At 34.6% G+C, this 24,684-nt stretch overlaps 3 protein-coding genes, 1 long non-coding RNA gene and 1 pseudogene across 4 annotated transcripts; 3 read left to right on the forward strand and 2 right to left on the reverse strand.

The window, feature by feature from the left end:
* Positions 1-3,382: 3,382 nt before the first annotated feature.
* Positions 3,383-13,716, reverse strand: LOC142522314 (kinesin-like protein KIN-14F). The gene is made up of 17 exons (XM_075625614.1): positions 13,557-13,716; positions 10,676-10,839; positions 10,420-10,563; positions 9,073-9,429; positions 8,353-8,421; positions 7,999-8,223; positions 7,707-7,788; positions 7,441-7,536; positions 7,163-7,342; positions 6,863-6,969; positions 6,103-6,283; positions 5,840-6,002; positions 5,504-5,757; positions 5,122-5,285; positions 4,872-5,042; positions 3,915-4,606; positions 3,383-3,759 (listed from the first exon to the last, which is right to left on the reverse strand). Exons 1-17 carry the CDS (start codon positions 13,714-13,716, stop codon positions 3,630-3,632), a joined length of 3,339 nt encoding a protein of 1,112 aa, XP_075481729.1. The 3' UTR covers positions 3,383-3,629.
* LOC142522315 (histone H4) lies at positions 12,156-12,676 on the forward strand. Its single transcript, XM_075625615.1, has one exon. It carries the CDS (start codon positions 12,238-12,240, stop codon positions 12,547-12,549), a length of 312 nt encoding a protein of 103 aa, XP_075481730.1. The 5' UTR covers positions 12,156-12,237; the 3' UTR covers positions 12,550-12,676.
* Positions 13,717-16,913: 3,197 nt separating the features above from the next.
* LOC142522743 (fructose-bisphosphate aldolase, cytoplasmic isozyme 1 pseudogene) lies at positions 16,914-17,621 on the forward strand (annotated as a pseudogene).
* A 1,332-nt stretch (positions 17,622-18,953) lies between these two features.
* Positions 18,954-20,503, forward strand: LOC142523464 (uncharacterized). Its single transcript, XR_012814671.1, has 2 exons — positions 18,954-19,991; positions 20,186-20,503. It is a non-coding gene; the product is annotated as an uncharacterized LOC142523464 (long non-coding RNA).
* On the reverse strand, positions 20,243-22,702 carry LOC142523463 (cytochrome P450 CYP72A219-like). Its single transcript, XM_075627275.1, has 5 exons — positions 22,430-22,702; positions 22,131-22,351; positions 21,679-21,923; positions 21,193-21,577; positions 20,243-21,105 (listed from the first exon to the last, which is right to left on the reverse strand). The coding sequence occupies exons 1-5, from the start codon at positions 22,692-22,694 to the stop codon at positions 20,680-20,682; spliced, it is 1,542 nt and encodes a 513-aa protein (XP_075483390.1). The 5' UTR covers positions 22,695-22,702; the 3' UTR covers positions 20,243-20,679.
* Positions 22,703-24,684: the final 1,982 nt, after the last annotated feature.

The following is a 24,684-nucleotide window of genomic DNA, read 5'->3' on the forward strand; positions in this document are numbered from 1 at the left end:
TCTAACTTCTTGAAGTTAAATTTAGTAATACTCCTCCAATTTTAATTGATATATTTTATTGTTTTCATAATATTATGTTTCCTTATTGATCTAATTGAGTTTATTATTTAATATGATTTTGCCTTTCTTAGATAATTAGATATTCATTCAAATATATTCGGAGAGATGTTATTTGTGATAATGAATTGATGAAATATGGTGGTAGTGTTTAAAAAAAATTTATTCATAATAAAACTCTTATCTTTCCTTGTGAAATAGGTTTCCTTATGAAATGAAACTCTATATCTATAAATAAGAGACCAAGAACATCATTGAGCTTCTTCTTCCTCTCGGTCAATATTCACTCACCTGTGCACGTTCAGAATTTCAGAGAAAACCTTATTCAAGAGACGTGTTGTGTGTAGAAGAGTGGTGATAAGGTGTTGTCGTGAATGTTGAGAACATCTGTGAAGAAGTTGGTCGAAGACTGTTTCTCGTGGATGTCCTTTTAGCAATACGTTTTGCTTTCTTGTTTTAGTTTTATTTTGGTTATTTGTTTTCTCAACTTGTTGAGAAAATTGATTTTAGTGAGAATCACTAGTGATTGTCTTTTGTAAACGATTGGTTTCTCTAGTGATTAATTTTTGCCATAAGGCACCGCACAAGTATTAATACTTGTGCAAATTTAATCTCGTCTATTTGTCTAAGTTAAGTGAATTTGTGTTACAAAATATAATATTCCGCTGCATGTTGTCCGAGATGTTGTAACATATGACACAAGACTTGATTATGACAAAATACAAATTATCTGTTTTACATCCTATATTGATATTTTTAGTATTCACTGTTATCTGTGGAACAATACAAGTTCTAACAACTCCCACTATATCCACGATATTGAAGCCACCGGATGATTCTGGATTTCCGTGTTTCACAAGTTACGACCTGACTCCGCATTCATTGCTTTGAGGCCTGAACAAAAAGTTGATCAATAGATAGCTTAGACATTGCAAGCCCTGAATCTTGATCTTCACTGGCTCCATCATTCTCAAATGCTGGTTTCATTGCCTTCTCCGCATCTACCTCGTTCACTCCTTTCTTGAATAGTTCCTAGTTGAGAAATTGCAATCCCATCATCGGAAAATGCTCCCTTGCTTAAATAATCAAGGCTATAACTTCTAGGACTTGAGTTTAACGCTAAATTTACTAGAACAGGAAAAATTGACTAGATAACCAAAAGATGATAAAGAAGGAATAATAAGCTACGAATCCGGTATCTCGGTATTTTAGCATTCAAAAAATTGAATCCTGGGGGGTGGGGTAATTCACTACATGTTCCTCAAGTGGAGATCGACAGGCAAAACAATAGGAGCATAATAACACATACCAATGCGCCTCACTCTTAATCTATGTGCAACACACTTCACTGCAAGGTTTACGAAAACCATAACCTCGAGTCCAAGAACTACTGCTTTTCAAAGGGAGCTATTTAATATTTCGTTGTAAAACGAGAACATTTGATCACTATGCCAAAAGGTTGAGTTAAGAATTGAAGAAATCAATTCAAAGTTAAAGTAGCAACCCGAGAAAATAAATTCGAGTACCGACTTCTTTTAATCCAAGTGTTAACTGAAATGACATTTGCAGTTTTCCTTAATGTTCTCCCATTTATTCTACAGATAGATTGCGCAAGTACTCCTCAAGTTAGATCATATATTTTGTCAACGGTCTCCATTAGCAAAGCAACACTAAGTTCAGAGCTTGAAAATGCAACAGTACTACTGGCACTTCTATTTCTTCCATTCTTCCCACAAAAAAAATCATCTTCCCCTAGCCTAAAACACCATTCACGTTGCATGAAAAAGATGGCCCCATATACAGAAATTAACACAAACATGCATTTAGGAGGATGGAGTAGGGCGAAGCACATTCCGACATGAAATATTTCTCATGGATATAAAATAATATAGATACCTATTCAGGATATAGTATCAACGTAAAGTTTACCTGCTTGATTCGCCGAGGACCGCAGCTTGAGGAAGACCATCTAGAGCGATCAAATGTTTCCGCATATAAACAGTCATTGATCAGACCCTTTCAGTAAATAACCAAATGTCAAGGATCAGCCACATTTATGCAAGTTGATTAAGCCATGAGTTATTTGGTATTCTTGGAAAATTATTTTATTTCTCATTAAAGGCCTGATTGTGTAGCTTGCACAAGTAATAACTACACAACCAATAATCCAGTAACAGATGAGTGACACTATTGGCGAATTTTTATTTTTCTTTCTTGAAAATGTTATGGAAGTAGGAAAGATCTAGGCTAAGCATTCATAATCCATTGGAATCCCTCATTCGAGGGATTTTTATACATCAAATTGATGGGATTGGACCATTTCAAATTTATGCTCATAGCTTTCAAAAAGGCAAGGCACAAAAAACACTTTACGAAAAATGATGAGTAAGTCTCTTGTGACACGATCTCACGAATCTTTATCTATGACACGGGTCAGCTCTACCGATATTCACAATAAAAAGTAATACTCTTAGCATAAAAAATAATACTTTTTCATGGATGACCCAAATAAAAGATCTATATCACAAAATACGACCCGTGAGACCGTCTCACACAAGTTTTTGCCAAAAATGATAATAACAAAATAATTTCAAAAAAGTAAAAATAACATAGTTGAAAATGTGATCAATGAAATGTCAAATATCAAAATAACCATCACTTTCCAAATCTATGTCATCGTCTACATCCTTTGATTTGTATAAATAGTATCTTATTCTTCAATTTCATAATAGAGGTTATCAATTGGTATCTTCTCCTTCAGTTTCATAATCAAGGTTATCAATCAATATCTTCATTCTCAATTTTAGGTTGATATCTTCTTGATGTACAAGACAACTGCTCAAGCTGAAGATTGTTTAATTACTTTATGCGTCAAGTAGGTTATATAAATCATTGTATTGATTTACTTTTTATTGTTTAAATTACTTTCATTGTATATGATCAGATAATTATATTATATATATAAAAATTCACGATGGAACATATGCATGCGAAGACTTTTGCTTTGTTCAATAATTTTCTCGATCGTATTGTTTATATTTCACTTAAATTAATCTTGCAAGGTGTATTTTTATGCGGACGTCTCTCTCTCTTTTTGTGAACAAATGCGGATGCTTCTTAACAACAATTCGTATGATATATTCTGGAGGTGATGATTACTGAACGAGCAGAGCTGGTTCTTCTTAGGTTGATTGCTCTTTTCATAATTTTACATGTAGTTATTATATTCAGCCGGTGGATGATTTTACAAAATGCATGTTTCGAATTTTATGGATTTACGCAGACATGGTTTCGGCCATTGCATTTAAAAATAATGTTCAATAGAATTCAAACGCATGAATATCTCAATATGACCTGTAAAAACAAGACTGTTTCGGGGATGACATTTAATACGGGACGTCTCTAAAACTAGTAAGAAGAGGAAAATGCAGGGCCCCCTGTGTTAACTGAGGCAAATCATTCACTGAAGTTTTAGTTTGAGAGCATGCAATCTTGAATCAAGGAGTCTAGCGAGGTTCTGTACATATATACACTCAACACTTGTGACCTCATGCTCGGAAATTCTCTAACCATCAAATAATGAATTTCCCGCGTGGCGTAGATCTGCTCCTTTGATATTCTGGCAGAGATGAATTGCCTGATTCCTTCACATTCTGACATACGACGGAAAATTTGTTTTCCTTTGCCTTTTGCAGTAGTTCTCTGGTCGAGAAAGAGGGTTTGTATTGTAAGTAAAAGAAAGAAATCATGTTTAAAAACATATAGTTAGTTGCCAAGATTTCATGATAAGCTCCAACAAATTTCGGAATGAGGAAAACATTAGCTTGGTTGCTAACAAATTTAAGCTCAAGTCATACCTTGGCTCTACATTTTGAGAGTCACTCGAGGAGTTCCTGTGTAGCTTCTTCATAGTATTGCTATCATTAGCTGGCGATCTGACAGGTCCAGGGTCATTTTCAGGATCTGAGAAATCAAGTTTTTGGGTCTGCTCCAGTAGTTTACCAGAGTCCATATCTGAAAGCAGTTTATCTGCAACTCCGGACTTGTGAATTCTAGCAGATGAATGATGCCTGGCCTTTATCTTACTCTCTGGTTTGGTTTTTCTAATGCCACCCTGCCTTACATTCAGCACTTGTTTGAATTGCTCCTCTTCATTTTCTGAATTAATTTTTCGAAAAGTGACCCTTTGGAGACTGTTCGATACGTCTGGAAAATTATCTTGTTTTAGTGGTTCTTGATACAGACGCACGTTAACCTTTGATGGTGCTATTGCATGTGCACTGGTGGTAGATTTATGGACTGAAACACTTGCTGGAATGGGTACTTTCATGACTGGTGGGTTATCGAGTGCCTCAGATTTTATTCTAGGTTTGGTGAGGGCACCTCGGTCAGTGGATATCGATCTCCTAACTGGAGGAGATGGAGATCTTGGCTTGATGGAGCTTACCGGTCTTTCTTCGGAGACGGGGATCTTTGGCGTGACATCCTTGTCCATGAATTTAGAGGGAAATCGAAGTCTTCTGTGCTTACCGGAGGAACAACTTCTTACCTGCAATATAGCATAAATATGTCCCAAGGTTTTTAGTGCCAACTCGGCATGATAAAACTGAAGCCTTCTAGACGTTTTTTTACCATCCAATCTATTAAAGCTATCATGGTCAAACCACAAAAGTTAATATCTTATTACATTGCCTCATTCGAGCCACGTTCTGTCATTCGACATGAAAATGGTAAAAAGAAACATTTTACTCTAGTTCACAAGTTTATTTTAATATCGATGTGTGTTACTTCAGACAAAAAATTTCTTCATTTACCTCCGCGTTTTGAGCATCCACAAGTGGTTGCTTAATTTCAGGCTTCAAAAGAATGTTGTTGTTATGTTTTGATATCCGAACAGGTGATACAGCGCCTCGAATATTCATGCGACTTTTCAACTGCTCCAATTCAGCTTCCTTTCTCTCCAATGATAATTTAAGGTTTGAAATCTTAATATACCACAAAACTGTCAAACGTCAGCTGAACAGATCAAAACCAAATTAGAGATGTAATGGCAGAAGAACAGACCTCTTCTTTGAATTCCCTAATTTCACAGGTTTCTTTATTTGATTGGGCTGCCCCAAGATTAATTGTGGCGACTCTTTCAGCAAACTTCAAGGTGCTAACTGTCTCTCCTAGAGAATTGATATCTGGGTTTATATGCACAAACATCAACGTCTTTGCATGCCCTCCTGTTAAATTAATAGCAGTAGTAAGAACATCATGCTTTCCAAAATGGCTAACTTAACTAGAATGCAACATAATATCATAAGATGGCGTATTCAGAACTTGCTTATTATATCAGAACTCCCTCACGAAATTCAAGGCAAAACAAAAGCAAGCCATTGGTTAATATCTGGATATAGCATTGATGTGAAAAAATTACACTTTTAACTGTGGTTCACACTACCTAAAGAATCTTGTAACACTTGAGTCAGCTTACTGTTCCTGTAAGGAACATGACAACTCTTTTGTGCCAGAGCAGCAATGACATCTCCAAGAGCAGAAAGAGATCTATTAATATGCTGAGCTTCTTTTAGTCTCTCACCAACAGCTTCAGATTTGTCGACTCTCTCGCTTCCAGCTAAATCTACTAAATGAAGGCAACCCTTTAGTGTGGTTCCTGAAACTAGTTCTTGTCCTTGAACATGAACAGTCAAAATGCTGCAGCAAGGGATAAATTCATTAAACTTATAATATAATAATTTATGAGGAAATATATGAATTTACGAGGGAAAAATATCACCTGTGAGATCGACTACTCCTCTCATTCAAAGCTGTGGCACCCACGGCACGATTTCTTTGTCCAATTTTCATCAAATCAAGAACATCTTGGGTACATTTAACAGATATCAAGCTTGCATCAGGAACATTGAGACCATTTCGCTGAGAATTATTTCGAATATCTAATGTGAAAGTAATTAAGGGCATTCATAATTACTACCAAGGAGTGTAAATCCTGAATGAGAAATTATTACGGTGGCCACTATAAAGAAATTGAACAAGGATATCTTCGGTTACTCCCATCAGAGACCAATAAGTCTCTAACTTGTTCGTTGTAAATTTCAATCATTTGGACTCCAACTTCATAGTTTACAACATCTGATCTGGCATTTGAAATTTGAAACAGCTCACGCAGAGCTCGATAATTGACACCCCATGTTTCCTCTGTTATCAAGTCAGGGCCGCTCTGCAATCAAGGATAAGTAGACTTTCCAATAAGTTGGCGTGGAATATACAATGACTGGTCATGTTCTTTTATGGTCGTATATATTCAGTTTTATCATACAAAATGTTCCACTAAGCACCTTTTACTATTAGGGTAACAGGTGAGTCTTACTTCAGGAATATCATTTAGTTACTGGTAAGGTACCAAAGAAAAGTAAATAATCTTCTTTCGGATTCTTTAATTTAGTAACCAAATTCTGATGGCTCATTTGGAAAGTAGATTGAAAAATTTTGAACATGTATAACTTCTCTAGACATTGACTGACTCACCTAGAGATGAGTGCTTAAGGAAACATACAAATTTAGTATTTATTGTGTATGTTGTCTTTGTAACCTTCAACAACTCTAAAGGCTTCAAGAACTCTATACAGGAGAAATTAGTTTTCACAGAGGTCACAAGACCAAATATTATTCATGTCCAAATGCTAAAGGGCTCATGCTGCCAAAATGACATATTTTGAGTCGCAAAACAAAACTTACAAACATCTAATGCCAAACAATGTAATAAAATGCAATGGAAGCAACGATAGTTTCCCATTACCATTGTATATGTCTTCCCAGACCCGGTCTGACCATATGCAAATATGCAAACATTGTAACCATCTAGAACAGATCTGACCAGAGGTTGGGTATCTGCATATATTTGTTCTGCAAATTTGAAAACATATTAGAACGAGAAGTTCTCAAAAATTAAATTGCTGATGATATATAAAAATAAAAACTTCGGACTTTGCCTCTCCTACTAATGATCCTAAGTACATGCTAAATTTCCAAATGTCTCATTTGAAGTTGGGGCCAGACTGCAATATCAAATTAAAAAGAAAATTAAGTCAGGACATACGCTGCGACACATTTGTCCCAAAAACCTTGTTGAACGAGAAGACCCTCCTTGCTTCTTTACCCTGCTTCTGGGGGTTGACAATCATGATGTTTCCATTCTCTCCGATATAATCAACAGTTGACTGCCCTTTACATTGTTCCGAGAGGAAAGGTCGTACCCTACAGTAAACTCTGATTGTTCCTGTGATCATAGCATTGTATTGTATTAACTTCAATCTTATACAATGGGCATTCATGAAGCCACAAATTTTGAAAAAATAAAAATAAAAGATATGTCACCTTTTAGGTCCTGGACTTGATTATAGAGAAGACGGTTTTCTTCCAAAACTTCGTGATAGGAAGACGCAGCCACTTCAAGGCCCTTGACATGGTGCCCTGGTAGTGGTATCACTGTTAATAATTTGATATGATGCTTTTATGAAAAAATCCAGGAAAAAAAGTTTTGAACATTGAACTAGGTGAGCTCTTTATTTTGAATGCTGGGGTACATTCATACATATGGCATACAAAAAAGATAAGAGTCAAAAAATTGGCTTGCATCTCACCCAGCCATTGGAGTCCTTTCTCCTGTCCTACGTGAACCTGGTAGACTTCTTGTTTCATCTCTCTAAGAAGTGTTTTTAGATCCTGAAAATTGTATATTATGAGACAATATAACAATATTGCAGGTGAATACTTGTATACATGAATATATAGCCACAAAAAATACAATAATGATGTAACTTTTCTGAAAGACACATAACATAAAATCATTTCATAATCAACAAATAAGAAGCCGACTTTAACAATGGAAATAAGATGAAACAATAAACTACAGAAGTTTCAGTACAGTCACACCTCTAGTTGTTTCTGTTGAACATCAAGCAGCACTGCATGGCTGGAAGAGGCCTTATTCCTAGACAATGCCAGTTCACCTTTTCCACCACATATGCAGAATTCAGATACATCTTTTGATGCAAGGCTAGTTCTTTTGCCTAGGTACTTTGATATGGCTTCCAGGAATTGACGTTTTGTCTGCGGAGTGCCATTTGTTAGCAGAAGTTTCTTCAGAAATAATCCAAGCTGCAGACCAAAGAAACAAAACCTCGCTCCATTGAGATAATTGACTTGGTAAATCATTTCTAGTAGAAGATAGTCTCTGTATGAATCACAATACGATAGAAATTGGAAAAAACATTCTTGTACTTTTACCTGATTGCTTTGAGCAACCAATAAATCTGAAAAATCTTTAACAACCGTCCTCAGCATAATATCAATGACCTACAGATTCCCCAGTTAGAAAATAACAATAATGATAAGGATACTTTGAAAATGAAAATTACAATGCTATGAAACATGAAAACAAATACACTCATCAAAGAATGTGGTGTTCACTATATAGGGATAGAACTGCTTTGAACTTTATGATCAACACCAAAAATCTCTTAGTTTGCATTTGGATTGAAGGATTTGAGTAATCCATCGTATGCATTTGACTCAAAATTATAATGAGTGATTCGTAATCCCTTGTTACCCAACTATATTTTTTTGCTTCATTTTTAAACTCATTCTCCAACCTAGCCATTTGAAATCCCCCACAAAGTCAAATCTTTCGATCCAAACACAACCTTGGTAAAAAAACGGTGAAAAATTTAGAAGAAAGCGGAACAATTTAAAATGCCTGATATCCCAAAATTCTCCAGCATTTGTAATGTTTCATCTTTATGTGTTATTTTATGTTTCCTCGTGCACAATTTGAGAATAAACTGGAGTGATGTGTAAGTGTTCAATTCTACTTAATGCCATGCACACTCTCAGTTTCAAAGTCTATGTGTTAGCTTTAAGAATAAGTACGAAATTTGGCGTGACATGTATTTCTTATACGATATGGCTATTTACTGATATAAAACAAACAGAAATGAGCTTACCTACCATTGGATTTAAAGGCAAGTCATCTCCAAATTCATTGTTCTCTGCCACATAAGCTTGCAAGAGACAAAGGCTAAAATGATCGAATATGAATGTGAGTACATTGGCGGCCCTGGATTCCTCACGTGACTCAGTAAATGATTGGAGGAACTCTATCAACTGTTCATATTGCGATGATTCAGAACCTATGACTGATTCATCAGCACTTTCACTACCCACTACAGAATGTGGTGATTCTTTCAAGGACGTAATTCTAACTGTTCCTCCGTATCTCCAGACTCCAATTCCTCCAGATTGCTTCCATTCATGATATCCTTTCAGGCAGAGAATGCAATCCACTACTTTGCTTGATGAACCACCCTGTAAGTTAAAGCAATTTAAAAGCGCAACCCTGTAAGTTAAAGCAATTTAAAAGCCAATAGTGTACTAAAAAATGGTAGTCAAGACCACCTCAAACATTAATATTTGAGGTGAGATAACTATGTTAGTTTGGTGTGAGTGCTAGTATTCATTAATGAGAATATATAGAACTTGCTTCCTGATGTTCTGTAACGAGACAGACATAGAGAGAAATAAAATGTTTCGTTATACTCATCAATTTCATGGTCTGATACTACCATGGTTATCAACAGGGCTTGTGGCTAACCTGTCAACAGTTGAATATTCATTTAAATAAATCTGTAACCACATTCTATTAAAGTGGGAATAAAGTAAACATGAAATAACTTACATGGAGATGTTGTGACACATATATAATGGTCTCTCTTCGAAATGTGGCAGAACTACCCAAAAATCTTATTTACTAAAAAAATCTAATATATGTTAAAGAATCGTAATCTCATTTGTTTTAACGAAGTTGTAAAGTTCAATGATATGAAGAAAATTTGGTATATAATGCTTAAATGGCCAGACAAGAAGATCGGCGTCCTCCTCCATCGGCATCATTTATGTTGATGCTAGCCCCTGGGAATGTGCAACCAGCAAAGCTAATCATCACTGTCTTGTCCTGATGACGCTCGATTGCGTAAGATAAGGGAAATATGCTTGCTAACGCTAATCATCACTGTCTTGTCCTGATGACGCTCGATTGTGTAAGATAAGGGAAATATGCTTGCTAACTATCTGCTGAGGGGAAGTTGCTGAGTGAATAGGGCTGATACGACTCATAAGTCATATCACATAACATTTGAGACACGTGAATAATACTGAAGCACTTTCCTACACACATTATGGATGGCACAAGGAAACGAGAGCACCATTCAAGAAGCAAGAATTTGTTCATTTTCAGGATATAAACACAACAGGCATTAGGCAAGGAACAAGAAACAGCATAACAATTGAAATGCTAACCTTTTCAAGATCAGATGCCTCAAAAGTAAGCAGCTTCATTTTACCAACAGCCACAAGAAAATTTCTCATGTTCTCAAAATACTGGATAGCAGACTGTGCTGCACCCTCCGTGGCCTGCACGTCCACCAATGGATTTTCCACCACCTTTATATTGAATAACAAAATTTCACAAATAAAATTAAACATGACGAAAAATACATGAATTGAACAACCAAAACTTCACACTCAAACGGTATAGGTGAACTTTCTGTATTACCTTGTGAACGGCCCCAGGATTGACTTTGTTGAGGACATTGCATAGAACTAGGCCATTCCGGAGAGCCAAACAGAACCCGTACTCCGTCGGCTCTTTCGGCAGCACCTCCGTTGCGCCGTGGTCCATCTCCTGCAGCCATTGCGCCGCCTGGTATCGCCTCGCAGCTGAAATATTGACATGCAATATCGAGAGCTGTAAATATCATTATTTTATCATTTATTTATTTATGTTTATGTTTATATTTATATTTATATTTATAATATTAAAGTTGTCTGATAAAATTAGTATTTTCTTCAAAAAATTCAATTTTTAAGATTTATCTAATGAATTTTATAACTGTTGATGCAAGAGAAGAAATATATATTTTGGCGCATAAAAACTTTTACGAGTCCGTTAATTTTTGTGACACAAATCTTCTACGCAATCTAATTTATTAAATCATATTTTTTATGTCAAAATTATAAATTTTTACTCTAATTATGTATTAGGTCAACATATACCAACTCATCTAAGTGACACCAATGAATTAAAATTAAAAATGCATAAAAAATAAATGTTGCTAGAAAGTGACGTGAATCTTAATATATATTAGTTATTCTGCTGCGTGTGTACAGTTTTTTTTTATCATTATTGATGGACTAAACTGAAATTTGACAAATTATGAAGAGAATAAATTGATATTTGAATTTTTTAAATAAAAAAATAAAATAAAATTGTGTATTGAATATTAAAAAAAGTGTAATATTAATATCATATAAGAGTAAAGTTGGAAGAATGCTCTCAATCTGAATAAAATAGAATAGATATATAAAAAATAGTGTTTTCATGTCCAATGCTTTTTTGGTAACCATTAATTCTGGAACTAGTAAATTTAAATATAAGTGAGTAATTCTGACTAAAATTAGAAGTTTACTTTATTTTACAATTGAAATTTTATATACAAGCAAATATATACTACATGGTTTTCGAAAGTTTACGATAATGTTTTTTTGATTATTTATATTTAATAATCTTATGTTTGGGAATGCATATTTTCCTGACCTATTATATCGACTAGTGATGATTATGGTACTGTCAATCTTCTCGTGTACATTTCATATCAATTTAAACGGTATTTATATATATAGTTTTTATGCGATCTTCGTATATCGTATCTACTAATAAAGTGATATTTATATATTTAATGTTATTAAATAGATAAATATTACCTCATTTATAAAATCGAAAAATCTAACATATTAAAATTATATATATGATAATGAAATGAAATAAAAAATGTATAGTTTTGGATCCGCCTAAGAAGGATCCCCGATATCATCATCAGATAGCCGTCGATTTTTCATCAACGGCTTAAAAACCTTACCTAGTAAATGACGCGGATCACAATCCTCAACCGTGGATTGTCAATAGAATCAGACGGTGGTAAAATAACCATCAAATTCTCGCATCTCCCATATAAATACACAATCCTCGATAATCCATTCCCCCCATTACCAAGATAAAATCAAATTCGATTGGCGATATTTCTCTGTGATTTCTATTTGTGAGTCTGAACTAGAAAAATGTCTGGGCGAGGGAAAGGCGGCAAGGGTTTGGGAAAGGGCGGAGCAAAGCGGCACCGCAAGGTTCTGAGGGACAACATTCAGGGCATCACCAAGCCGGCGATTCGACGTCTGGCTCGCCGAGGTGGAGTAAAGCGCATCAGCGGCCTCATCTACGAGGAGACGCGCGGGGTGCTCAAAATCTTCCTCGAGAACGTTATACGTGACGCTGTTACATACACGGAGCATGCCCGGCGGAAGACCGTGACGGCCATGGATGTCGTTTACGCTCTCAAGAGGCAAGGCCGCACCCTATATGGATTTGGAGGTTAGAGCTTTCTAGGGTTAGTGATTGGGGGGGTGTTGACATTTCGGTAGATTCGGGGCTACTGTCTGTGGTTGAATTCGACCTGTTGTACGAGATTCTGAAATTTTTGAACTTTTGTTCTCATTCCACTGACATTAATTTGCAGTTCCTTTAGATTAAGGGGGATTGTGGTATTATTTTATTCTGGTTCAGTGTTGTAGTTTTTTTATGTTATTGGGTTATCCTTTAGCTTCGAATCAAGATTTGCTTCACGGTGAGGCTCATCAAAGGAATATCACAATGTCAGAAATCATTACGAAAAAAAAAAAAATACTTTAAATTCGAACCCAGTTGAAAAATAATATTTGAACTTTTGAGTCCACCCTAAATAGAATTCTTCGACATTAAAAATGATTTGTGTCTCAACTATAGAGCACCAAGGCAAGCGGAAACTATAAGCAATTGATTAGTTTTAGACAAAAACTTCTGAGAGAAGGTTTAACGGATCATATTTTGTTACACGGATTTTTTATTTAATTCATTCATGAAAAAATATTATTTTTTTGTGTTAAGAGTATTACTTTTTATTGTGCATATCGGCAGGGTTTATCTATTTCACAGATAAAAATCTGTGAGATCATTTCACAATGAATCTACTGTTATTTTTATTATTATTATTCCCGTCATGTTTTGCAGTTCAGCGGTGCCAAAGGCTACACCGAGCCCGTCTCATTTAATATGGGAAATGGTGGATTTCTTACTTCTTAATGCTTCATCTTTAATCATGAACTGAATTAATTAAAATGGTGTCCACTTTCATTATTATTTGAAGCACGTCTACTCTCTTCACGTTTCAAAAGACAATTCCTAAGGTTTCCTAGGAACCCCTCTCTCTATCTTTTCGATGTTTTTTAAGCTATGGGAACGAAGATTGTTGATTTGTCGAATATATAACTGAATGCTACTGAAAGGAAAAAAGTCCCGATACTAATAATCTTTAATGTTAATGAAATACAATATAAATTATACTTACCTGATTCATCTGCTTTTCTCTGCGCTAATTCACGGTCGTTGATTATTTCTTCTGGATATGAAGTTTCTCCGTTACTGTGGGTCAACCCCTTTAATCCTCTCAAGTTCTTCCCCGGGGAGCTGAATTTTGAGCCGCAACTGTAGCTAATTTCTTGCGGCATTCTCTCTTCACAAGTCCAACTTTTCTTTAAAACTGTCTATATCACATTTCGTATTGGTCAATTCATTTTAAGATATTATTGTTCGTTCGAAACAATGTTACCATTGACGAAGATGGGAAACAGGGGCAGGAGAGAGTTCCCTGAGAAAGCTTGTGGGTTTCAATTTCAAGGGATGGATCCAGGAAATGTAATGGGCGACCAAATTAGATGTACTTGGATACGTGATTTCCAGTTTTTCAAATATCAGAAAAAAATTTGAAATTATTATTACGGAAATCTCCATATCTGCATGTGCTTAATCAGGAAAAAATCTCGCGGTGTTTTCAAATTCCCATTAGTGTAAATAAGAAGTAAGATGGAAAAGTGAATGATTCAAGAAACTGGAATTGAATTTGAAATCTTTGAAACATGGCAAATTAAAAGTTACCTGGACTTTGGCAAGAGGAAGCAAGCTGGCTCCTAGGATTCCGATGGGTGATCGGGTTTTTGAAACAGTTCAAAACGGGAGCTCAAACGAGGTCCTCGTGAGCATTGAATTGAGAAGCATTCAAAATTCGGAGAGGGTTCATTCAATGCAGAATTCTGGCAAGAGAGAGAAGACTCACTCAAAGTGGTGAAGCAGGGGAATTTATAAAGACCCTGAAATCAAAGGTACGGGTCGGGTCGGGTCGGATAAAATGGAAAATAGAAGCGTATTTAATTGCGGTGGCAAAATAAAATGAAATTAACATAATATTTTTTTTGATGCCTCCTATTTGATCACGTTGAATAAAAAATATATACAAACTTGAAAGTACCATTATTTTTCCTGAAAATCCCATTCTACGTTAATTCTGTGTGGAACCATTGGATATAGTGTAACCCATAGTCTCGACTCGCCCATTTTTTTTAAAGCGACTCTTGCCCTTTCTTAATTCTCCAATGCCCGTTCATGAGAATTTAGTTAATATTTTGGCAAGTGTGACTGGGGATGGAGGCCAACACTCAAAAGGACATATCATAAATCGACACGTGGAACATGCCGTTGGGCGTTTCGAACGTTGTATAATTGGGAATTTAGTTTGCTTTACAAAAATCTAATCACTTTAATTTTGACTGATGATAATCTTCTTTTGCATTAGACAAATTCCGCCATCAATAAATAAAACATGAATGACTTGGGCACATACACAAATGTTGTCATCATCCAATTTACTGATTTCATTATCAAAAAATTTTTACCTTATGTCACACTCGTTCCTCGTCTGATAGTATGAAGATATGATTTCGGTCGATTTGAATATCTTATTTTAATAATGTTTCATGGTAAAAATATCCTACTTTCAAATTTGTTTAACTAAATATATGGTTCGTGTTTGTTGTATATCATTTGACTAGCAGAAACCATAGAGTATTTGACTAATGTAGATTTTTTTTAAAAAAAATAAAAATAAATGTGTACGTTGGATTTTGAAAGTTGAAATAAAGAGGAGGGGAGATGTCCCCAAGTAGGCCAAGCATAAACGTTGGATCCCTTAAATTCAAATGATTCCACAAATGCTTTTCTTTGCACCCCCAATCACTCTTATTTATTATCCCCGTGATCCCATCTCTCTTTCTTTATAGCGATGATATTTTGCTTCTGTCCCACCGGTCCTTTATATATATATATATATAAATATATATCTAAAGGACCGGTGGGAAAGAAGCAAAATATTCTATATATATATATATATTCACCTCAAACATTAATGAAAACAAATAGAAAATTAATATGTAATTAAATTTGAAGTTTTTTTTAATTTTTTGGAATCAAAATTTGAATGTGATGTCTCATAAAAATATAAATTGCATTTAAATATCTGCATTGATTATATTATTTCATTTAATTTCAGTTATGTTATGATTTTTAGTTTTATGTTAGTTTTAAATATTTAATTCTCCGTACTCTCTATCATATTAAATATAATATATTTTTTGTTTAATATTATATTTTTTAACTTTTTAAAAAAGTTTCGTCGTGAATTTTTTATATATTGGTTGTGCGTAAATTGCTGTTATTGTTATAAAGTGTCTTAATTAAAATTTTAATATAAATATTTTTAATAGTTTTAAAAAATAAATTTATTTTTAATTCAAAATTTAATCATCTAATAAATGACAAAAAATTTGAATTTTTGAAAAATATGTATTTATTGTTTAAAATTTTGATAAATAAAATAATATATATCTTTTAATTTTTTTTCTTTAACAGTTTCACTCTACGAAGTTAAATAAATCAATTTAACGATAGAAGATTGTTATCCTCATTTGGATATCATGTCAAATGACATAACAGTTTTTTATATAATAATTTTTTATAATAATATTTAAAATTTAAATATATTCATTATATTATATCAATAATTTTAAATAATTATTCAAACATTAATACTTATTAATTTTAATAATTAATTACATAAAATAACATTCTTTCCAGTTACGTACCTTAAAAAATAGAGATGATTTCTCATGAGATTACTAAAAAAATTTAGATTGGATTTGAGGAGATGAATTTGAAATTCATGGATTTCGATCATAGTTTTATTATTTAAAATGAAGCAATTGATCAAATCTTAAATTCACATATTACTCATTTATATATTTGTAAGACAAAGTAAAATGCATTTCAAATGACGCTATTATCGAGTGAACTTGAAATTAATTATAATTAATATAAAATACTATATAAACACGTAAAATGTGGATTTGAAGTTTATTATTTTAATTCTATAAATAATGCAAAATACATTTAAAATTTATGAATTTGAAATCCATCACTTCGAACACAACTCAGATCCAAAAAATCTTGAATGGTAGCTTCGATGCAACATGTGGGGACACATGGTTTGGATAAACAAGATTCACACACATATGTGATTTTAAAAAAATTAGTGTATCTCATGTATGTGTGGCCAGTTGAATAAGCTCATTCTACGTAATTAATGCGTGAAAAATCAAATTTGGCGTTACAAAAATAGCCTCCCCACTTTTTTCAATCAAACTATTTTTAACTGGGAACTCTTCAAATTATATTGCAAGAAATAGAGCATAGGATAAAAACAACCTAGAGTATAAGATATTGGCTATGGCATCGCCATTTGGCACTGAGAGAGAGATCACTCATTCCTTTATCCACCACGATAAACCTCGTTGGGCTAACCTGCTGACACGTGTCCAACAAGGAATATATTCCAATATTTGAACCGTCTGAGTTGAGTATTCAGCAGAACGCACAAGGTTTGGCTCGTTATGCGATAATCTGTCAGGAAAATGGGCTGGTGCCGATTGTGGAGCCAGAGGTGCTGACGGATGGGAGCCATGATATTCAGAAATGTGCTGCGGTGACTGAAACTGTGCTTGCGGCGGTTTACAAGGCGTTGAATGAGCAGCATGTGCTGTTGGAAGGGACGCGGCCTCTTGAAGCCTAACATGGTTACTCCTGGCTCCGACGGCCCCAACACAGTGGCAGCCCTCCGCCGAACCGTGCCCCCAGCGGTGCAGGGCATCGTGTTCTTATCAGGTGGGAAGAGGGGGGAAGAGGCGACATTGAACTTGAATGCCATGAACAAGTTGGATATACTCAAACCATGGACACTGTCATTCTCATTCAGGCGAGCTCTACAGCAGAGTACGCTCAAGACATGGGGAGGGAAGAAGGAGAGCGTGGAGAAAACACAGGCAGCATTCTTGGCGAGGTGCAAAGCCAATTCTGAGGCCACACTGGGTAAATACGGTGGGGGAAGTGGCGACGGTTTGGCTTCTGAGAGCTTGTTCGTAAATGGTTACAAGTATTGATCGGTTTGTGTGGAAAGATTGTACGTATTTAACTACATTAATAATGTCTTTTTTGTGTTGACTGGTGACGAATTAAGCTTGTTCTTGAGTACATAATTTAAAGATTTGTTTCAAAAGTTGAAATATAATTAAATGTATTTGTTCAATTTCAAAGTTCCAAGTAATTTGGTTAATTTCATAATTTATCTTGTCTCAAGTTTATGTTCGGGTAAATTTTTTTTACAGAGCTTAATACTGTATTTGTCCGAAGATTACCCTATTTACATCGAAGGATAGCAAAATAAACTTTGAGACCCATTATAATAATCATAAATATTTACAAAATCCCAGTTACTATTCCTAATTAAGATCCGAACCAGACCCTGTGATTAATCCGACCTCGGATCTGGACCCGCCTCATAACCCTCATAGACGGTTTTGTGAAGCTAGAGCCGATCTCGAATGAAATAGATTAGGTTTCTTGTGAGACTGGTCTCACGAATTTTTATATGTGAGACATATCAACCATACCGATATTCACAATAAAAAATAATAATCTTAGAATAAAAAGTAATATTTTTTCGTGGATGACCCAAATAAAAGATTTGTCACACAAAATATGATCTATAAGACCGTCTCATACAATTTTTTTTCAATGAAATGAACCTGTAAGAGTTATTTGACCACCTCGAAATAGTGGAGTGGCTTGATATTGGCAGTGTGTGGAAATATAACATAATGATTATATTTGATTTTATGATTGCCCGTGGAATTTTATGTCTGAATGTTCTCTGCTTTATCCACTTCAGGAGTTGATATCAATTTATGCCGAATTCTTCATTTATTGTTCTGTGAACCAAAATTTTTAAACGAACCAGAGACAATCCGAATTGATCTTGTAAAAGATCCGCTACATAGCAAATACATTTATTTTTCAAATGATTCATATTGTCAAATGCACTCATTCCAAACTTCATTCCAATGAAATTATTGACGGCCGCCAATATATCTCATGATACATTTTAGGTTACACTCAAATTTATATTTTATATGAGAAATTATAAATACATTCTTTAATTCAAATACATATTTTTTATGTTTTTATTCTCTATTACCTTTAAATGAAAAAAAAGTGAGTATAACCTTGAGTGTATATCTATACTCTTAGTTGAATTATTATTATTTTTAGAATTTATGAAAATTATTGTAAATCGGAACTTGAGAACAAATTAAACATAAAAATGAATAATATAAGATCTATCTCAATGATTTTATTTTAAAATATGTTTTGATAATAATCATTTTCATATTTAAAATTAATATTCAAAATTCGAGCTTTACTTAATTGAATTTTATGAAGATCAATCCCGATTTACAGGAAAAATTTCATGCTCTCATCAAAACAATAATTCCAATAATAACACCTCATTAGCCTAAACTCAATTGAGTTTAAATCCAATTTAATAACATGTGTTTATACAAGAATTGCGTAAATTCAAATACGAAATCTTTGATATTAATTTATTTACAATTTTTTAGGTAGTTTTTTAAAATATAAATTTCAGATCCATTTAATGTATATATTATTATATTATATAATATAATCAAATTTAACCAAGTTTTTTTTTGTCGAAGAAAAAACATACACAAAAATTAACCACAATCCCATATATTTTGCTTATATCAATGGAAGGGTGAAGGGGAGGAAAAAGTGGGAGAAGTAATGGACAGAAGTGTGCCCCATCCCCCAAGTCCATCTCTTCCTCTAAACCTTTTTGCATGAAGATTATTGTTATAAATAAGTCCCTTTCTCCTTCCCTAGCTCTCAAGCTCCCTCCTTTTGCCAAACTTTAATCTTCAAATTCCAACAAAGATGGGGGAGAAACTGTTTCTTCTTGCTTGTTTCATGCTTCTGTCATGTTCTAGCATGGGTACTATAGACCTATCCCAAAATGAAAATGATTCAAGTTATAAAAGCATTTTCATCTTAGCCGGACAAAGCAATATGGCTGGTAGAGGATATGATAGCGACAACAGTACTTACCCCCCGGAATACTTTCTCTCGCACCCGCAAATTCTCATGCTCGATGCCAACCAAACGTGGAAACAGGCGGCCGACCCCGGCCTTCACGATGGTATCGACAAGAGATTTGTGGGAGTGGGGCCAGGAATGCCGTTTGCCAATAGGATCTTGATCAAGAACCCGGAATTTGGGACGATCGGTCTGGTCCCTTGTGCGCATGGACAAACCAGTATCATGCAGTGGATGAAAGACAACGACAACGGTCTTTTCACACAGTTGGTGAATAGGGCTAACGGTTGCATTGCAAGGTGGAGGCGAGATTAAAGCTCTTCTTTGGTACCAAGGTGAGAGTGACGCAATTCACTATGAAGATGCTATACTATATGGAAGTAGATTGGTCAAGTTTCTTACCGATGTGCGGGCTGATTTAGGACTGCCGGAGTTGCCAGTGCTTGTGGTACGTTAATATATACCAACATTATGGTATAGGATATGCATACATCATTATCCAAACGAATATAGTTCACATTATCTTGCCTGATGATCTGATCAGTAAGGCATCACTATCATGTTGATCAAAAAGCTAATGTAGGAATATTTTTCCAATTTCTTGAAATTTGTCTAACTTCACGACATGTTCTATTTATTTAGGTGGCGATGATGACCGGAGAAGGAGAATTCAAGATGATGGTAAGAGAAGCTCAGATGGACATAAAGCTTCCACACGTTGTCACGGTTGATGCTAAAGGAGCGGGGATAAAATTTAACGATAAGGTGCATCTGAACAAGGCAGGATCAGTCGAAGTTGGAAAGAGACTTGCTGATGCCTTCCTCGAAATTAACGAGAAATGCTAGCTACTTCATCCTTTTTCTCTGAATTATGAAAATTCCATATGTTGGAGAAATGTAATATTTATGAAACTTAAATATGATTGACGATTCATAAATAAACATTAACTGTTGGTTCCATGTCCAACTTCATTACATATTTGGTCCAACTTCACAAGATTAGAGATAGCTAGAAAGAAATGGAAGAGAGTTTTTCATTACTCTCGATCCATATTACATCATCGATCATAATTGGAACTAAGTAATACTCGATTAAATATCTTTATCGAGATAAAATATGAAGAATCATCCATCCCCTATATTTTGTGCAGAATCAAGTGAGCACCATGTTGAGGAATAAGAGATATAAGATTGTCAGGCGCATGTGTGTAAGACGGTGAAAGCTCAAAAGAGAAGCGTTGAAAAATCATGGCCAGGGCGATTTTTGCTTCTAACATTGCAAATGTTTGCCCAACGCATATCCGAGGCCCCCAACCAAACGGAAAATACATACTTTTTCCCTTCTGTGCCTTGGACACTCCTTCACCAAATCTCTCAGGATTGAAATCCATTGCATCGTCCCCCCAGATTTCCCGGTCGTGATGTAACACGATTATTGGCATTAAAACTTCCACACCTGCTGGCATTGTCAAGTTCCCGAGCTTGGCTTCGTGATCAAGCCTTCGGGTAACATGTACTACCGGTGGATACAGTCTCAGGACCTCGAGTAAAATCATGGTAACCTGTCATAAAAATTTCGTGATAAGGGAAATAAGCCATATCATATGGGAAGATGTTTAGTATGTTTAATTAACGTGTTTTTTTCTTACAAGTTTCAAATTATTCGAACCATCATAATCCGGGTTTTTTTCGCCAAACACCTTCCAAACCTCGTCTCGAGCTCGTGCCTGCCAGTCTTTATACTTGCTCAATAAAATCAACGTCCAAACTATCAACACTGACGTCGTTTTCTGGCCGGCTAAATAAAACAGCTTGCACTCTTCTATTACCTCGTTCATGCTCATCCCATGACTCTTGTTGCCATGTTTTTCGATTTCTTGAAAATTCGATTCCAACAATAAGGTCAATAGGTCATCTATACGCTCTCCCCCTACCTCAATCGCCTTCATTCTTTTCTCGATCATACCCAATATCAAGGATTTGACTTCGTTCTCTATTGCCTTCATTCTCTTATTCACTTTGGTTGGCAAAAACCTGCTCATCAGTTATAAATAACATAATGTTCAGTTATATAATTTTGAAAAACGAACTTTAATGTAAAATCCCTTTTTCAACACAATTCGCGTCTTCTTTACCTCCATCCAGGAATATATATGGATCGTATAATCTTCATAACATACCCTGTTTGTTCCTCCTGAAGTTCAAATATTTTTCTACCTTCTTCGAAATTACTACCAAATGCTGTTCTTGATATCACCTCTCCTGCAAAATTCTCTAGATAGGGCCACACATCGATCTCACACGATCCTTTCCGCGAAATTTGGGTCTCCCATTTGTTCAAAAGTTCTTCGCAACTCATGTAAAAGGCCGGTACCATAAGCTGCAGAAAAACAGTCGTTAAATTTATAGATCATTGATAATGTACCTGCCGGCAACCATTTGACATCCATCTTTAATATTTTGTGAAAACAATTAGCCCAACCTCTTAGCAAACAGTGTTGTATTGTATAAACTATTCATATATCTCCAACAAACAGACATGTGTGACTAGACATTACAAATTTTATTTGTTTTCTGTCAACCAAACCTTCAATTTCTCGAGATAGAAAGCAGGGTTGATGATCTTTCTGTGTTTGGCCCATTTGTCCAACTCCAGAAGCGCAAGTCCTTGTATAAACTTCTTCGCTATCGGATTCGGGCTAGATTGCTTCAGATACGTAGAATTGTTGGACATCGCTTCTTTGATGAGATCAGTGTCTGTGATTATAACTTCAGGTGTTGGTCCCATCCATATGAAGGATCCATTTCCTGATGTGATCAAGTTCACAAGATCACCAAATTTAACTTATTTTATAAGAAGAAGAAGTGAAAAACAAATAAAAGTACCATATTTGCGGAGGGTTTTGATGAGAAATGGCATGATTCTCGGCTTGATATCATCCTCTAAAGCAATGGGGTTGGATTTAGCTTCTCGGTGCATCTCCACCATCTCCTTCAAGTCTCCCAACATAAACCGGTACGAGTTCCCTCTGAAGCCCTGCTGCCTCAGCAGCTTCTCGATCTTTTTGGGCCGAATCCACCACGAATCCATAACTTTCCATGCGTACACGAGCACCGCCGTAGCGCAGCAAAAAACTGATACTAGATACATGGACTCCATTTTTCATTTCTTTGTTTTTTTTCTGTGCCTGATGCCTATATTTATATACACCAGTTACTCTCCACACGAGATACGAGTGTATACAGTCTTTTTATAATTATGGATGAATTAAAGTGAAATTTAAACAATTATGGAGAGACTAAATTGATATTTGAATCGTTTAAATAACAAATAAATAAAAATGTGTTGAAATTTAAAATAAAAAAAAAATAAAAACGTAATATTAGTATCATATAATGTAAAGTTGGAAGAAAAAAGTTGATATCCTTCTTAGATGGTTAGTATCATGTCCTCAAACTTAATAAAATAAAACACATAGAATAGATATATAATAATAATAGTAATAAATATTATTATTTTGCATGCCTCTCGCCCTTCCCTTTCCGAGCTTTTTTGCTTTTAAAAATATATATATAACTATTTTTATTGATGGGTTAATTAGGTTCGTTCGATCCCCACACCCCATATGAATGGTTGGGATTCCACTTCATGGAAAAAAAAAAAAAAAAATTGGGTCAGAATTTTTCTTGACCCTTGAATATAACCTTGCAGGCACTGTAGGATGGAATAATCCGGTTAATTAAATACTCCTTCATCAAATCCTGATATAGTTGAAAATGACTACTATCAGTCTTTTCAATTGACTACTAACTATCAGTCTTTTCAATTTCGGAGCACCACATGGATTGTTTCATCGTACCCGTGCAGGCAGTGCCTGCACGGGCAATGAACGGCCCGGATCACTCCACATGAGTGATCCGGGCCCACCTCCATGTAAAGAAAAAAAAAAAAATTGGCTCGAAAAAATTCGAGCCGTTGGATCGACCCCTGCAGGCAGTGCCCGCAGGGGTAGGGTCGACCGAACCGCAGCACATGTACTCTTGAAAATATACATAGACAAACAAGTGTGTGTTCAAAATTTAAAAATTTAAATAAATTATTATTTTTAATTGAGGGTTCAGAAATCTCGGAATATTTAGGGAATAATTTATACAATTAGCCCTTAATTGATAGCAAAATTTTATAGAAATCCACCCAAAATTTTTAATTTTAAGTTTCTTAGACAAAAGTTACTTAACAAACAGATTACAAATGAAATATAAATATTAAGTAGTTGGCGAGCGAAGATGAATGTAACTAACAAAATTAGAGACCTTGACCACGATTTTCTGATATCTCTAAAATAAGATTCAAATAGAGATGCTTACTCTTAATTACGAAATGCATTAATTGACCTTTTATAGGAACAATATAGTAATTCGAATACTTAATGTTGTGTTTGTGTTGTATTATTAATTTGATATCAAATGCTCGTCTTTTTTACTTCCAATTATTTATTTATTTTATTTAAAAAAATAATTTTATTAATAATTTATCTATATATGAAATAAATTTTTTATATGAATTAATTAATTCAAATTTTAATATATAAATTATAAGATTTCATTATCATGGAATCATCAAACTATAAATAATTAATAGGAAATAGAAACATTAATATTGAAATAAAAAAAAGAATATTATGAGAATATTCTACTGTAGTGTAATGAGTTCAAGATAATTTTATATAAGACTAATGTAACACAGAATAAAACACAATAGGTTAAATATGGTTGCTTGAAATATAAAATACCACAAAACCATTTATACAACCTTATTTACAGTATATAGAAATGATTAAATGATCAATTTTTTTAATATAAAAATGATTAAGGATACATTTGTCATTATTAGGATCCGGATTGGAACCAGTCAGTTCAGCCCGGATCCGAGACCTACATGGATGAAATGGAATCGGAACCACCTATGATCCACGTCCAAATGGGTGAAGATTCAGCCCATCACCAGATCCGGAATGGAGTTGAATTTAAAAAAAAAAAAATTAAAAGGATGTAATAACGTAAAAAAAAAGTTAACAAACTAAGGTGTTACGAGGCGTGACTTAGGCATGACTTGCCTTTAATTTTTTTTTTTTAAAAAA

The sequence above is a fragment of the Primulina tabacum genome, chromosome 13 (genome assembly GCF_025594145.1).
Source record: "Primulina tabacum isolate GXHZ01 chromosome 13, ASM2559414v2, whole genome shotgun sequence".
Classification (NCBI taxonomy): Eukaryota; Viridiplantae; Streptophyta; class Magnoliopsida; order Lamiales; family Gesneriaceae; genus Primulina; species Primulina tabacum.

Bases quoted from the DNA above. Each gene is read 5' to 3' on its own strand.
- LOC142522315 (XM_075625615.1), top strand. From the start codon at position 12,238: ATGTCTGGGCGAGGGAAAGGCGGCAAGGGTTTGGGAAAGGGCGGAGCA.
- LOC142522314 (XM_075625614.1), bottom strand. From the start codon at position 13,716: ATGCCGCAAGAAATTAGCTACAGTTGCGGCTCAAAATTCAGCTCCCCG. The intron at 5,758-5,839 runs GTGATATTTTTC...CCCTTGCTGCAG, and splicing joins AGGAGTAGTCGATCTCACAG to CATTTTGACTGTTCATGTTC. The intron at 5,286-5,503 runs GTAGTGTGAACC...TTAATTTAACAG, and splicing joins AGTGTTACAAGATTCTTTAG to GAGGGCATGCAAAGACGTTG.
- LOC142523463 (XM_075627275.1), bottom strand. From the start codon at position 22,694: ATGTATCTAGTATCAGTTTTTTGCTGCGCTACGGCGGTGCTCGTGTAC. The intron at 22,352-22,429 runs GTACTTTTATTT...TGATCACATCAG, and splicing joins CAAAACCCTCCGCAAATATG to GAAATGGATCCTTCATATGG. The intron at 21,578-21,678 runs GTAAAGAAGACG...ACTGATGAGCAG, and splicing joins ATATATATTCCTGGATGGAG to GTTTTTGCCAACCAAAGTGA.